The 15,967-nt window shown below is 43.6% G+C and overlaps 1 protein-coding gene across 1 annotated transcript; it reads right to left on the bottom strand.

The window, feature by feature from the left end:
• Positions 1-334: 334 nt before the first annotated feature.
• On the bottom strand, positions 335-15,713 carry STRA8 (stimulated by retinoic acid 8). The gene is made up of 8 exons (XM_071423173.1): positions 14,846-15,713; positions 13,049-13,124; positions 11,524-11,608; positions 10,971-11,123; positions 7,782-8,064; positions 6,435-6,511; positions 4,654-4,765; positions 335-1,159 (listed from the first exon to the last, which is right to left on the bottom strand). The coding sequence occupies exons 1-8, from the start codon at positions 14,951-14,953 to the stop codon at positions 1,085-1,087; spliced, it is 969 nt and encodes a 322-aa protein (XP_071279274.1). The 5' UTR covers positions 14,954-15,713; the 3' UTR covers positions 335-1,084.
• Between the last annotated feature and the right edge of the window lie 254 nt (positions 15,714-15,967).

The following is a 15,967-nucleotide window of genomic DNA, read 5'->3' as shown; positions in this document are numbered from 1 at the left end:
TTTCAAACACAGCAGTGTGGCAAACATTCATCTGGGGATGTTACCACAGCCTCAACTGCAGGGCCAGAAAGGGCTCTGTAGTGTTTGTTCTTCCCTTGTACTTCGGTACTCAGCTCCACGTGGTTTTGCCTGAATGTATCATGCTTTTATGCACCAAGGCAATGCTGGGCCACAGTCCAGGCCTCTTGGACTCAGTCTAAAAGTTAGCTGCTGAGGTTGGAGAGCTAGGCACAGCAGCTTCAGTTTAGGTTGTAAAATAAAACTTCCATCCTTTCTGTTTGTGATGGCAGGTAGCATGACCTCAACATAACCACTATCAGAATACAGTTTGTTCAAATCTGCAGAGAGCCTTTAATGATAACTCAGAGAGGTGAAGGACTTTATTCAATTTCACAGCACTTTTAATTCCAAGACACTATCTGAGCAGCACTACTCATCCAAGAATTAGATGTGGAAGAAGAGCACAGGGCTGATCACTCAGCTGTACACACTTCACAAAAGTAAATAATCCAAAGTGTATTACTGTGCCTGCACTTTTTTGGGTGACTGGGGAGTGGGTGCTCACTGCTGCTGTCCTCATAAAGAGACAGAAGAGCCTCATTCCACTCTCTGTGAGGAAAACCCTCTTTCCTTGTGAGCCCAAGATGAAAAATTGTACCAGAAAAATAATCACTGCCAGGAGGTGACTTTTGCAGGGTGCAGTTTGAGACCTGCATCCTGTGGGAGTGTGCAGACTGCCACTGATCTGGCCTCCCTGCTGCTCTTCCCACACCTTATGCTAGGCAAGGTCACTTAACTGTACATGCCTCCGTTTCTTTGTGAAGCAAGGCTAAACATTAAATAGCAATGGGTAAAAACATATATTAATAAATAGATAAGACCCTTAAAACCTTTAAAAAGTATAAATTACTCAACTGATATATCAAGAATTACTAATGAGGGAAGGAGAAGTCAATGATAACAAACCACTTCAACACAGTGTCTCCACACTCTGCTGAGAGAGGCAGCTCACTGAGAGAGGTGAGGCTTCTCCCATGCCTGGTGTACCTGGCAGGGCTTGGCAAAACATTGCTGGAGACACTGCTTAGAAATCTTCATCATCGAAGGTCTCCGTGCACCGCAGCATCACAGTCTCATGATCATAGTGAAGATCTTCTTCCTGAAAGCCCCCCCAAAGTCAAGATTAAAAACCAGAGGAGTTCATTGAATTTCAAATCTACAGTGAGTTGCTCAAGAGCTGATGTACCAGGAAATGCAGCATGAGCCCTCCCTCCTCTCTGAATCAGCCACCAGCACTTGATGAGTTCCTGAGGTGCCTGATGAAGAAGGGCTCAAATTTTCTGCCAATTTCCTTCTAAAATCACAGGGCTCCACCCTGTGTCTATTTCCATCATCTAGACAGCTCTTACTGACTGTGGTAGCAAGTTTGTCACATAACAGGCTCTGAAGGTATGAGAGCTTCCTTGAGGCCTTAACTTCTACCAACTTCAGGCTTTGCTCCACTTTTAGCAACAGAAGGAAAGGGTCTTCTCTTTCACCAGTTTACAGAGAAGAAATGGCTCTTGAGAAATCAAAGGCTGGAAGATAAAAGTATTCATGCCTGCAGTCCATCTAGTCCACCTTCTGCCCTGATGTAAGACTTTTCAGTGAAATACTGCTTTTAAAAATAGGTGCTGTTTGAAAATGTACAGCTTAAGAAGCAGTAAATACCACTTGCTTGTCAAGTGACGCATCTAAAATCCATAATTTTAAAAGAAAGTGTGCCTTTGAAGACACGAAGGTGCTCAGTGCTATTTAGAAAAAAAACCCCACTGAGTTTCATGTAGGTAAAACCTTTGGATCTCAGTCTAAATTAACTCTTTACTGCCTTTGCTGCTAAGCTTCTCTTAGATACGACCTTAAGACAACAGCTCTTGAAAAATTACAAGATTGCTTAACTAATCTCATGCTCAGAAATACTTCTCTATCATATAATGTAGAAGCATGTTCCTGTTCTCATTTTGGGGTCCCTGCCCTTTTAAGAGTTCCCCCTTTCCTTGTCCAAATTATTTCCCCTCTCCTCTGGTGTGAGTGTTTCTGAAGCTTTTTATTCCAGTGGGGTGCAAGTCCCTGGCAGCCTTGAGAGCCAGGGCAGTGGCTCAAGAGGAGCTGTGCTCAGCAGCTGTGACCATCCACAGTCCAACAGCAGTAGTTGCAGTTTGTACCTGCACAGTTAACCAGAAATGACAGAACATGGCAGTGCCATGAATGACCAGCAATAAAATCCATCACCTCCTCAGCTCTGCAGATGAAAGGAAAGAAGACCATGGGCTGCCTTTAGTATTTCAGTGGGGTCCCATCACATGCCTTACCTTGGTACTTACTGTACTTGCTACCCACCTCTGTATCTCCTACAAGGTGTGTGCACAGTGCTCTGGGACACTGCTTTATCCTTGAGATAATTTGTGCCAGCACTGCCCAAACTCCTGTGCTAGCATGGCACCAGCACAGGGAAGGGGAATGGTCTGCAGAGGTTCAGTCTGATAAGGGAAGCAGGACGGGTTCCTTTCCCTGTCAAGTCCAGCAGTCTCTGATGCTCTGAGCAGCCCAATTTCTGGGGGAAGGTGAGTAGCCTATACTGATCTCTCTGCTGCTGCCTGAGTTGGTGTGTTTCAAGCTAGCTGGAACATCTTCTATCCCTGCTCTGCAACCACTTTCATAACTGTCTCAATCTGTTTGCTTTGGGATGGATCCGAATTTCTGCTCTCAAAACAAAAAATAGCTTGTCAGTCATATTTTCCTTTTTCTACTCTTTTGCCTCTTGGCAGCACTGTCTAGATGTGTTGTTCTGCACTCTAAATCAAAACAGATTGTGACCTTCATATTATCTAGCCTGGGTGATTTCTTCTCAAATTCCCTTTTTATTGTATTATCACAGATAACTAAAAGTTCCTGTGTAAAAGAACCCTTTGCAGCTTTTTATTTCCTTTTGGATCTATACAGTACAGTCAACTGCCAATTTGAAGTACTTTGGGCTCTTTTGCTGCTTATCTTCCCATCACTCCCAGTCTTATTTTAAATGTGCCTCTTTAAACCTTGAAAGAGACGCTACCTGTTCCCATACCACCTCATCTGGGAGCTGTGAGATGGACTGAGGCTCACACATAACAAGGCAGCCCCAAGCAGAAGGACAAGATGAGACCATGCCAGGCATGACACTCACAAAAGAAATTTAAAACCAGAAAATGCCATGTCTTGCCTAAAGCTTTTCTTTCTTTTCTAGGCCTGCTGAGTTCATAGTCATTTACTTAAACACAAGAAGAGCTCTGCTCTTCCACAGAACATAGCTATTCACAGACCAAAGGGCTGTGGAGATCAGTGCCTGGTCTCTGACAACAGCCAGCAGAGGAAGTTTAGAAAAAAGTGCAAGAATTGGGCACACAGTGTGGTCTGTTTTACAATAAATACATGTACATTATAGCAAACTGTGCTGTGAGGCCCTCCTGCACTAGAAGTTGAATCTGGACCTTCAGATTTAGTAATTGCCCATGAATTGATGACCCTGGAGTCTAAATGTGGTAATTTGTACGTGCAAGTATTTTGAATATGTTGTTTGTTCACTTTATTTAGTGCTTTCTAGTTCTTCTAGTGTTAGACACAATGAGTAATCATTTTGTGTACTGAATCCACACCATGTACGAATAAAATAGTCTTGCAGTACCCCTCAGTCTTTTTTTTTGTAGAAAAGTCCTACTCTTAACAGTATTGAAAGCCTTTTCCTGTGCTTGCTGCCATTCTCTGCACCTTCTCTAGTGCTACCATCTCCAGGATGGGGGAACCAAAGGGCACACAGCCATCTCTCTGTGACAGATTCAGACCGTGCTGCAACACCAGTTGCTGCTTTGTTTTCTGTCTCAACAACCCCTCATCACAAACCTTCTATTTTCCTTCAAAGGAGCATCTGCTCAGGTACCAGTGGCCAGGTGGGAACTAGGCAATAGAAATCAGCAAACCAATGGCTGCTGTGGAGGTACCACTGACTGAACCAAAACAAGCTCTGCCTGAGGGGTATCCCCCTTTCAGTTCTTTACCCATGTGCAAGCTCAGAGCCACCTCCATGGCAGGGAGACAAGAAGGGGAGGAAGAACAATGCAAACACAAAGACTTCTGGCTCAGCAAACCTGCAACAGTAGGCTGAAATTAAGGGGAAGCTCAGGAGCTTTTCATCAGCTCTTGCAAGAACACAAATATCCTGCTTCTAGGGCCTGCCAGTGGAGGGCTCAGGGCAAGGTGGTTCTGCTGAGCTCAGAATGAAGCAGCTGGGGGTTGCTGGAGAGCTGGATAGTGAGCTTTACCTGCTCAGAGGAGATCACTCAAGGAACTTTCATGCAAACAATAATAAAAAGAAAAAATTTACAATTCCTCATGTCATTTGCCATTTTGAACAATATTCAAAGCAGTGTTCACTCATACTTAACCTCTTGCAAAGGCAATCCTACTGGCCTTTTGGATTGACACATCTAAAATGATGAACCCCAAGCTCTTATTTTTAATCATTCTGGACAATATGATCAGAAGCATTGAATACAAAAATCCCTTTCTGACATTGCTCCTAAAATACATTGCTCTGAAATACACTGCTCCTTCTACAAGGAATCCTTTGGCAAGGCTCACCTGGCAAAACTGTGTATTAGTGAAGAAGAGCTGTTTTAGGAAGTCAGTGACCTGCACATAGAGTCTCTGGTGATCCTCTGGATTTTCAGAAGTGCAGCTTGCAAATGCTGAACTGAAAATGGAATCAGATACTGTATTTAATTTTCTGTTCTGTTTTCCTTACTTTCCCTCCTCCATATTTTACTTATAAATAAAAAAAAATTCAAACTGTTTTCAAGATGGTTCTGATATTAAAGACAATAGCCAAGCAAGACAGGGAGGAGTTGTGATGGATGCATTGATGAGATACTGTTTGCCCAGTGCAAGGCAGATATGTAAGAACAGAGAACAGAAATACAAGAAACAGGTGTCACAAGGAGAAGATCTGCTGATACATTACAGGATAGTAACACTGTTTTGGGCAAAAGCAAATATCCATTTAAAACAGACAGCAATGGTTATTTGGGAGTGTATTTGGTAGGGCTGTGCAGAGGAACAGCTTTGATTTCTGTAAAGTTTTTGTGTGAATGCAGTAACCTGTGATCACGAAATGACATGTCAGCTATAACTGGCAGGTGTGTTCTCAGGTAACCGTGGCACAAAGCTGAATTTTTCATTCTAAACCTCACCTCTGTATTCTTCCTGGGATTTTACAAAGTTCTGCCATCACAGCTCTGTCCAGAATTACAAGGTGCAGAACAACAGGCAAGAAAGAGAAAACAATAAATGTTGACTATTGAAATACCAAACTGATTTGGGACCTAAAACAGACTTTAAAGATTATAGTAATACTTTGCAGTATTAAGGAATACTTAATCTTATTTTAAAAGCAAATGGAAATTGTGACCTAATAAATGTTATTAATAAATAAATATTTGTCAAGGTTTTTAATCCCTTCAAGTATATTTTGATAATCAGCCAAAACAACATTATTTTAACTTATTCCCTTCTGGAAGTGCAACCTGGAATGGTGGTGAAAGGAAAAGATTCACATTAAAGATCACTCTAAATGTTGAAAAATAAGTAGAAAATGGGATTTAACCCCCACAGATTAAAAACACCATTTGCAAAGAAAAACAATCTTAACAAAGACTAAGTAGCAAGAATACATAAAAAATGAATCATAATGTGATTTTCCTCTGGAGGAAAACAATGCTTTTCTTTCTTTGGTCTACTGGGAAAAATCAAAGGCAGTGCCAGCTTTGTATCTGACATGTTCTCTTCTAGGTCACTCATCTGAACTGAAGAGTAAAGAGATGTTATTATTTAAAAGGTTCTGTGTTTCTTTGGTGTTACTGTTCAGGTCAACCACACTTTAACCTGATCACCTCCATGTGACTGAATTAGAGTAAGACAAGGGAGAAAATGTTGAAAAATTATCATTTTTGTTTCATTAAGTTATGATTAGCTTATGATTAGCTGATTTATTAGGGAATGCCTCTTGGTCCTCACAGGCCTGGTATGTGAGAGAGAAAAAGAAAACATTGCAAGTTTCAATTGTAAATTGAAAACACAGAAAACTGTGCAGAATGGCAAAGAAAATCAGAAAGACCTCAGTTCTCCTGAAGTGATGGGGCTCTCAGTAAGTGATTGTTACTGATTCTGCTGTAAATGACCATTAGTTGTTTCACTTTTTCCCCTTAGAAGGAAGTATTTTTGTGAGCACAGCTGCTGGAGGCTGCTATTCTGACCATTTATTCAGAAAGAGAACTGTTGTCTTACTCCACAGAGCACTTGCCATGGACTGCTGACAGTGGGCTATGAACATGCTGTGTCTGCCAAAAGGGGTGTTTGTAATTTACCTCCGGCTGGACAATCCCTGAGCCTTGCTTCTGTCAAGGAAACCAGCAGCAACATCAAATGCATCTTCAAACATCACCTAGCAGAGAAATCACTTCAGATGTCAGCATATCCAGTCACCTAAAAAGTTTTACCTAGGGCATAATTTTTAATAATGCAGTCTTTAAAAGCATGATGTTCTTTCTTTACATTTAACAGGTATGGTTACAGCTAGAGTAAACCAAGAGATTTTGTGGAGGCAGGAATAATGTGGAATAACTGTATTTCATGGCTAAGAACACAAGGTCAGTCCACTCCCTTAAGCCTGTACTTTAACCTCTAGGAATTAGACTTCACATTACATCTCCTAAAAAAGTCAGTAAAAACCATGAATTGTATCAGTGCTTTAGAGACTCAACTGTGGACTGCTGCTTATGGCTGAAGATCTCAGCTGTACCAGCCAGTCTCTCCAAAAGTGACTCCAGTTAGACAAAGGAGTTTGGGTGCTCCTTATGCCAGACCACTGAAGTCATTAGTTCACTGTGCCATGATGCAGTTCACACACTCTCTGTGCCAGAAATACCATACAGGGAACATTCCCATGACATTTCCTAAGGCAATGAGCAATATCAGTTGTGTCCTGTGACTCAAAAAGAACATGTCAATGCCATTTACTTACATGCTAAACATCTGTCCCTGCCTTGCAGCTAATGAAATTACACATACCTCTTTGAGCAGCTACTTACTTCAGCAATCACTGCTCCAGGAACCATTGATAGAACTGGCTGTTATTTACTCAATCTCTTATTAATAAATGCTCTGGTCTACTCAGTCACTGACTTCTTGGCTCTGCAGAGGTGCATGGTACAGGCAGTCATTGGCCCTTTTCCACTGGGACTGGTCTAAAAATACTTTCTCTTTGCTACCAAGTGCTTTGATGAAAAAAAAACCACCCAACCCAAAACACAAAGGCTTTGGCAAACTAGGTATCACTTCTGGATTTAGATCATCAGTGCTCTTTGGAGAGCGTGCAGAGCACAGTAACTGTGTAACTCCTGTTCTTGCTCCCTGTCCCTGGACCAAGGTAGGGGCAAACTGAACTGTTACTTAGCACAGAAACTCCACAAGTCAGTGGAGACTAGCAGGATTACTACCACTGTACTTCTGTAGCTCACTAGGTATCTCACCAAGAGAAAATCTGGTGCAGACATTTACTCAAAGACTGCTTATTGTCTCCATGTATGCATTCAATGATCCTGAGAAAACATAGCTACAACTACTGTATGTTTGCAATTAAAAGCTGCAGAGCCAATCAGCATCTGAAGGCTTGGAGTTTCAGAGGCAGACTATGAATGTTGCTGAGCACTTACTTCCTCTGGTGTGGAGACTGAGGAACCACTGGCTTCCTCACTGTTACCTCCGCTGTCCCTCACACTACCTTCAGTGCAAGCAGGCTCTGGGCAAGCAGCCTTGGGATCCATGAGGAAATCTCTCTGGCTACAGTACTGCAAGATGCTGTCCCTGCTCTCTTCAGAAAGCTCTTGCCAGAGATGGGAAATAGCTGTGGAGACCTCAGGAAGAGGCACCTCTCCAGTGCAAACAATTCCATGCTCTACCAGCAGGTCCACTGTGTGCTTATAAAAATACAGGTATCTGGAAGGAAAGGAAAGGAGAGGGAGTATCTCTTAAGAGCAGGCTACAAGGCAGCCATCTACTGCAAATCAGCAGGACACCAGGGAGTAGCTGTGATCCATAACTACTTCACTGACTCTGCCTCCCAGACTTCATACAATTACTGAATGGTGCCCAACACTGACAATTTCACCTGCAAAAAGCAGGCTCCAGCTTCAGCCTCAGCAGGATTCAGCCTCACAACAGAAGCTCTGGGCACTGCAGGTTGTACAGGCAAACCTCATTCTGGAATTTAATACATTTTCAGTTACTTGCCTTTGTATCCTTTGAACCTTTTGCACTGCAAGTGACTTTTTATACATTTATTGGCATTGCACTGCACTTTAAAGCCCTGGCTGAGGTTGTACCTGATGCATTAGGACTGTACATACAGACAGACAGACACTGCCCAAGGTCTGGATGCTCTGACTTACGCAGGGGAGCTCCATTTCCTCCATTTTGCATCTAAAGAAACACATCCCTAACTCTGACTTCTATGCAGTCTGTAGTGAAACTGGTGGTGGAACACAGGGGTGATAATTTCAATCCAGTGACTAAATCTCAGAACAAGCCTGCTTCTTCTGTTAGCACCGTGTGGCACAGGATAATAATGTCTACTTCAGAAAGCAGCACTGAAGATTATTTTACATTAATTAAATGCTCAGAGAGTCTCAGACGAAAATAAAAAGATCAAAGGAGTAGAAACCAAAAGCTCTACAAACAGCAGTCATTGGTACTATGTTTGGGCTCAAAATGATTCCTTGGAAGATGTCCCACATGAGCACATTTCCTGATTAACTGAACAGTATTGTATGAGAAAGTAACTCTAAAGAAATAATTCTTTTTTATTTGTAAATATTTGTTCCAGCAAACCAATATTGAAAATATAATTTTGTAGGTAAACATAAACCTGTTTAAACCCAAGTTTCCACACTCTGGAGTATTTTCCACCACTGCTGGAAACAAAATACCAGAAGGGGAATAAGTGTGCTCATGTAAGGTATTGCACTCACTAAGGTTTCTGGATGTCCAGCTTCAAACAAAGGACCTGGAATTTCTCAAGCAGAAGAACATGAACCACCATTAGACTGCTCTGCTAAAGAAATTAAGTTTGAAGCACGAGTCAGCTATTTCCTTCCCAGCTGGAAGGAGACAACCACATTTTGCACTGGACAGAGTGCTGTGAAGTCCTACCAGGGTATCTCCTGCTGCTGAACATGGGAAAAAACCCAGTCAGCCAAAGCTCAAAGCATTTCTGATGCTTCTCAAATAATCTTATTAAATGGTCACCAAAAGTCTGTTGCTTTCTTTGCTGAAGAGTCCTTATCGTTTTATGCAAGTTATAAAAGGTCATTTTTTTACAAGAATTAGCTACAAACCAAATGCAATCTGCCCTAGGACAACAGGATAAGTGCCAGAGTCTACACAGTACAGGCCCTGGTCTACTTGGTCAGTAAAGAACATGAAAGGCAGGTGTTTATGGCTCTGTCGTGCAGTTTTTGATGAAGCAGATTTTTCTAATCCTGAAAATCTTGATTCAGCACATTTCAAGGTCTTCTAAACGATACCTTAACTACAGCCACCTCCAATTCTAACAGGAGCAAAAGCAGAGAAGGAGCGGGAAGCTGGTGCCATCTGCTGGTCCAGCTACAGTCTCCGTTTGAGAAAAAACCCGGTGATCAAAGGGGTTTTTAGAAATACACAGCAGTTCAAAGCAAAAGAGAAGAAGGAACTGCAGAAGTTTTTGGTTGTGGTGGTGATGCCATGGAAGAGATGCCAGCTGCAGCTCTGGATTCTCCTGCACTGCATGCTGTTAACTGTGGAATGATTAGGGTGAAATTCACTGCTTGATGGTATAGGATAGATTGCACATGCATCTATTTCTCATATCTTGGCAATCAAATAATCGTTTATCCTGTTGGAAACGCAGGATAAAACCTCTAAGTACCTCCTAGTGTTGTCTGACAGGAAGGGGAAGAACATGGACTATAATACTCGGTTTTAAGATATCACTAACTTTGGAGAAAAACAGTAATTTTACCATTATGACTTCCAAACAAAATACATAGACAACTGACATGAGAACAGTAGTCTTTGACTTTTAAGTCCTGCATCAGGCATTTAGGAGCTTAAAGGGTTTACAGACTCACATCCACTAGCTCTAAGTGTAACACATGAGGGTTTAGGTTCCCCCCCCCTACCCTTCCCCAGTGTTTCAGAATGCCTTCTGGTATCTTCCAGACAACCACTATTCTGCAACCCAGAGGCTGAGGACTGTAAGATCTTACTTGGTTGAATCCAGCCTTACCCTACTCTGATCCCACTAGAAAAGTACTCCAAGCTGCCAGGAGCTAAGGGTCTGCTTTTGGAAGGGGCAACGGTGTTCAAGCTCCTCCTAACAATGCCATTAGAGGAAGGATGAGCATCACTGTGAGGAAAAGAACGTGCTTACCTCTGGTTCCTGCACCTCCCTGGAACACATACAGCTAGACTCTTGGCAAATTCATCTGCTGCAGCAATTCTTACCCTCCTAAAATCTAGCCCCGTGGCAGGGATACAGTGGTGAAGTGTGGCAACACAGAGACTGACACATTTGAAAGAAATTTTCTTCTTTTTCTTAAGGGGTGAAAAATCCTCAGGGATTTACCAAGGCCTGAAAAGCTGGGGGCTGCTACAACTCTAAGAGTCCATCCATGTGCAAGCTGCAGGGACTTAGGAAGTGGTCAGCTTCATCACCAGCAGGGCCAAAGTTGCTGGCACAAGGCTTCTGTGAGGCAGACACAGGCTCCAGCAGGGCTGCATGAAAGGCAGTGCCTGGATGCACAGTGATAATTGCAAACAAATGAAAAACCTGAAGAAAACCTGAAGGCAATGTGGGGTGCACCTACCGTTCAAATTCCACTAGATCTGGGGATAAAGTGTCTGAAAACTGGATCAATTCTGGCTTCTCATATTCTTCCAGTGTTTGTTTTTCACATTCTTGAAGCAAATACCAGATGGCAGAATCACTTTCACTCATATCTTCTGAGGCTGATGTAGTGCTGGAAAGAACACAAGGGAAAAAAGCCACATTAATAACTTCTCAACTGGATTAATAATGCCCTCGTCATGTTGACTCCACAGCCTAGGGGCATTCCTCCCAAGCCAGCTTTTTCCTTCTTCTTCTGCTTTTAAGGCAATGAGACATCCTTTCCAGAGATCAGCTACATAGGAGGGAAAAAAACATACAAGCACTGACTGGAAATGAGACCAACAACATGTTTAGAATGTTTGTGCACTCCATGGGATTACAGCAGTCCAGGTGAAACCTCCTTGTCCTTTCCTCATGAGGAAAAACCTCTGCTTGGAAATACAGTAGCAATGACAAGGAGTTTCAGAGATGCTGGGATGGAAGCAAGTGCAAAATATTATCATCTTTTCTTGACTGGTACAAGCCCTTACCTTTGACTGCCGAATTGCCTCCTGACATATTCCTCCCTGACTTCCTCCAAGCTGGATGGGCTCCCATCCTCCAGACTGCAGCTGGCTGTTGTCAGCAGAAAGGTCACTGTCACATCAATGGCACTTTTGGCTTCTCACTCACCCTCAGCCCCAACCAAGCAGAACACTGTCAACAACTGGTTCTTCACAAGCCAGAGTTTTTCATTAGGCAAAAATGATGTGAAAGAAGAAACATCTGTCTCTCCTAAAACATAGCTAGTACTACTGGGAGTTTATGAACACTGAGGAACTTAGAATCAATGCCTTCTTCCTAACACTGATTTTACAGAACTGATGGTGAAAACAACCTGCAAATCAAACTCTGGGCACACACTAATCAATACAGAATTTGGTTACCTTATAATGAGCAAATTGCATGTGAAAAACCCTGACATCCAGCCTGTGATTCACAAGCAGTATGGATTTTACATATATGTGAGTACATACAAGGGGAAGCTTGCCTCAAACTCCCCTCAACCAGCCTCCCTGCTTGTTATCTTTTCAATTTTGCTCTGTCAAACTATTCTTTCTACCTGTGACTCACTTTTATGGGTTATCCAGGGATGTGGGTTCAGATGAGGTTGTTCATTTTAAGCACTGAGACTTCGAATTGATTCAAATTATTGGAGGTGCAAGTCGCATGAATAGCAGGTTTTTTCTAGCTGACAGGAATTTGGACACTTGGAGGGACAAAAAGATGTGTCCAAAGCCTCCATGCTATCAGCCCCTAGTTCTTCTAACTGCTGTTAGAGGCAGTGGCCAGCAGGACTAAACAGAAGGAACATTCTTGGGGGCGTGAGGCCCCCAGCAAGAGCTGCCACAAGTGCAGACAGTACCTGCTGGCCAGTGTGACTGAGGTGTCACAGGCTGTAAGAGAGCAGGGCATGGGCACGGCCTGCCAAGCTGAAAAAAAAACCTGTAGCATCTCTCTTAACCATTTATATCAGAGTACACCCTTCACCAGAGGCTTCCATTTCCTACCCTAGGAAATCCTTTTAGCTCACACCACAGCGTGCTGTTGTGCAGTCTGTGCTCTGGCAGGGCTGGGTGCTGGTGACAGCTGTGACTGGCACCGTGCCACACTGCTGTGACCAGGAGGAGCACACAGCTCCTGCAGGCTCCAGGTGGGAGCCTAAGGATCCAGCCTGGGCACCCAAGCCAGCCCCACACCTGCTGGGCTGAAGCTGCCAAGGGTACTCAGGCTGAATGGCCTGCTGCCAGGAGATAGCAGGAATTGCTTGTTTCCCCTCCTCACCTAGGCTAGGGAGGGGTGGGAAAGGCTGAGTCAGAGCGGGATTTCTGAGATAAATACAGTGCTCAGTGCATTGACAGACTTCTCACTGTCCCTTACTTATTGCTACAACTAAAGGCACAGCTGGCTGCAATGCTTTAATGGACAGTTCCTGTGTACTTCTGTCCCTATTTAACAAATACATAAAAACCAAGTCCAGGCTCTTTGTCCAAGCAAATACTTGCATACAGTTACCTTTCATCTTCAGCAAAGAACACAAGGTTTGCTCCAGCTTCTGGATAGATGTCTTAGCCTTACGCAAAACCTGATACTAAACATAAGAAGAAAACAGAACTGATTGTTCTCTGCTCTAACTAGATTCATGTTTTAACATGCCTTTGTTGCTTTGCTTCTCCTTCATGTTTCCCTTCAGTAATTTCCATGTCTCTGCGAAAACATATTGTGAAAATAGTGTTGTTTCACTAGCTAGCCTTATACATATGAAAAGGGGAAAGAATTAATAAAAGAGTAAACTTCAATAGGGAATAGAAATATTTGGATATCTATTATGCAATACATACACATAACACCCAGTCACACAGACATTTGCTACTTAACTCAGATCTTTTTTCATCAGCAAATGGTGTTGTTTGGATCGTTCTCTTCTTGGAGCATGTCCAGAAATACCATGCTGTGAAGTCTTGTTGGACGCCTACCAACTTAAGGCATAAGATTTTACTGATGGTTTCCCATGAGACTTTTGCTAGGAGAAGTCTTTGCCATGTTCTACATTGCTGTAACCTGGATTACAGCAGCATAAAACATGGCAAAGGCATCTCCTAGCAAAAGTCTGGATTAATTTCAGTGCTGCACATCATTCCTCCATCATCTATGCCAAATACAACTGAAAACACGTGGCCAGTGCATTTAAACATACACAACTCCAAAATATTTCAGGATTTTTGTGCATGGTGAGACCATCCATATCTACCTTGTAGAGCTTTCATGATGGATATTTTAGCTAGGTACCAAGCACTAGGATTACAAGCAACCTTCTGTATTGAGATTTTTAAAGATATTAAACTTCCTTGGCTCCCAAGAGTCACACAAGGGGCACAAGACACTGTGAAAAAGCAATTTCAAGAACTGGCATGTGAACACAGTCCCCTTAGACCAGGCAAAGGAAGTTGTTGTTTAGTCTTGGCTTTGGAGATCCTGCTGACTTCAGGTTAGCTTGTATCTTGCTCAGAACATGGCAAACTGAACTCTTACCTCAACCCACATGAGGGCTAAGGGACTCAGCAGGCACAAGCCACATATAGTGGGATTTAGCATATTCAGGGGACAATTCTTGTTCTAATCAATCATTATTCCCTCTACTTTACAAATTGGAAAACTGAAGGTAACCAATGGAACTAAAGGAATCAGTTGCAGAGTTGGGTTGATACTCCTGAGGTTTACTCCTCTGCCTCGAGCATGGTAATTTTAGTCTTTTCAGTAGTATTTCAAGTAAATTTCATCTTCATAAACAATTTTGCTAAAATAGTTTCTTCCTTTAGTTGAGACCAAGAAACAGTACTGGTGCTTGTTTTTATTCCTGAACTTATTTTTCCACTGTCACGAAGACAGAGTGCACCTCATAAAGCTGAATGAATTATTCCTTTTCCCCTAATTCCTTCTGTCCCTAAACTCACTGCTCTGATTTCAGAACAAAATGCTGTGACATCAGCTTCATCATGGGATCCCTTGATTTGTTTCCAAAATACTATAAACGAAAATGCAAAGCCATAAAAGTGCTGCAAAAAGCCTGTAAGAAAAGATAAGGCACATGATAAACTCATGACCCCGCAACTACAAACTGGACAACTCGCTTAGGCTGAGTTGACAGCTTTAAATAAAGAGATCCAGGAAAGGTGCATTCAGTGAAATTACACACACACTGGCACCCATAAAGACACAGTGATCACCCTCACAGACTGAGGCTAAGCCTGGCTCAGTGTGAACATGCTCATGTATGACAATGATGCAGAGAGAAAGAGTCACTGTTCGCACCTTCGAGGCACAGCTGTCTGACTGGGATAAAACTCTTCCCCGCAAGCTGCTGAAGAGTCTTGCCAGAGGAACCCAGTGGTGTGCCTGTGGCAAGTGCTGCTTTGCCATGCAGTGTTCTACCTCTTGCAGGTGTCTCAGGGGATTGTGACTCACTTTGGCATGTGTCTTCCTACAGTCTCCAGCTGTGCCTGTTGAAAGCTGCAATGCAACATTTATTTATACTGAATAAATATCTAAGTGAAGGGAAAGAAATCTTACAGCCTGCACAGTGGACAGAAAAAAAAATCTGGCTGATCATCAAGAGCTTATCTTTCTGTAGAAAATAATGAAATTTGAAATATTTTCTTTGCCTGAGAGATACCTGTTTGTTAAGTACTTACTAAAATCTAATTCACCACTAACAATTAACAGCAACCCAGCTGAAGCCAGCCTCCTAGCTCCTGGGCCCTTCCCTACAATGATTTATGTTTCATTTCCATTGAAAATCCAGGGCTTGGCTTCACAAAGCACTAAGACTCCTTTGCTCCCACCGATGGTGCTAAATGACAGGCTTCTTTACGACATAGAATTTTTTTTTCCCAATAAACTGTGATACATTGGTGTGGGCAACGATACCAGACATACTCTTGCACGAGAGGGCCAGATCCAGGCCCAGCCAGGCCTGCCACAGCCTGAGGCGCCCGCCTGGAAAGCCCTTCCCGGCTTTCCACTGGATTAATGCCCCTTGCCTCGCTACCGACCGCAAACACAGCCCAGAGGTAAGAGTGCCCGCCCCTGCTGCTCCGTCGGAGGTCGGGAGGCGCGGGCCGGCCGGGGGAAGCCCGTGAGGGGCCGCGCCGGGAGCCTCTGGAATGGCCCGCTCGCTCCGTCTATCAATCACCCCCCGTCCGTCAATCACCGCGCCCCGCCCCCAGCGCCGCCGCGCCTCCGCCGCCCGCGCCGAGCAACACCAGCCGCACGTGGCGGGCGGCCAATCGGCACGCAGTCGCAGCCCGGCGGCGACCAATCAGAAGGCGGAAAAAACGCGGGCTGGACGCGCCAGCGGGGTGGAGAGTGGGGCAGGGAAGAGGCGCGCAAGGCACGCTGGGAGTTGTAGTCCCGCTTGGGGCAGGTCTGGGCCGG

The sequence above is a fragment of the Agelaius tricolor genome, unplaced genomic scaffold (assembly GCF_023055355.1).
Source record: "Agelaius tricolor isolate 1412-34295 unplaced genomic scaffold, bAgeTri1.0.p SCAF_3, whole genome shotgun sequence".
NCBI classification, from domain to species: Eukaryota; Metazoa; Chordata; class Aves; order Passeriformes; family Icteridae; genus Agelaius; species Agelaius tricolor.
Note: the sequence above shows the minus strand (reverse complement) of the source record. Positions and strands in the feature narration are given on the sequence as shown.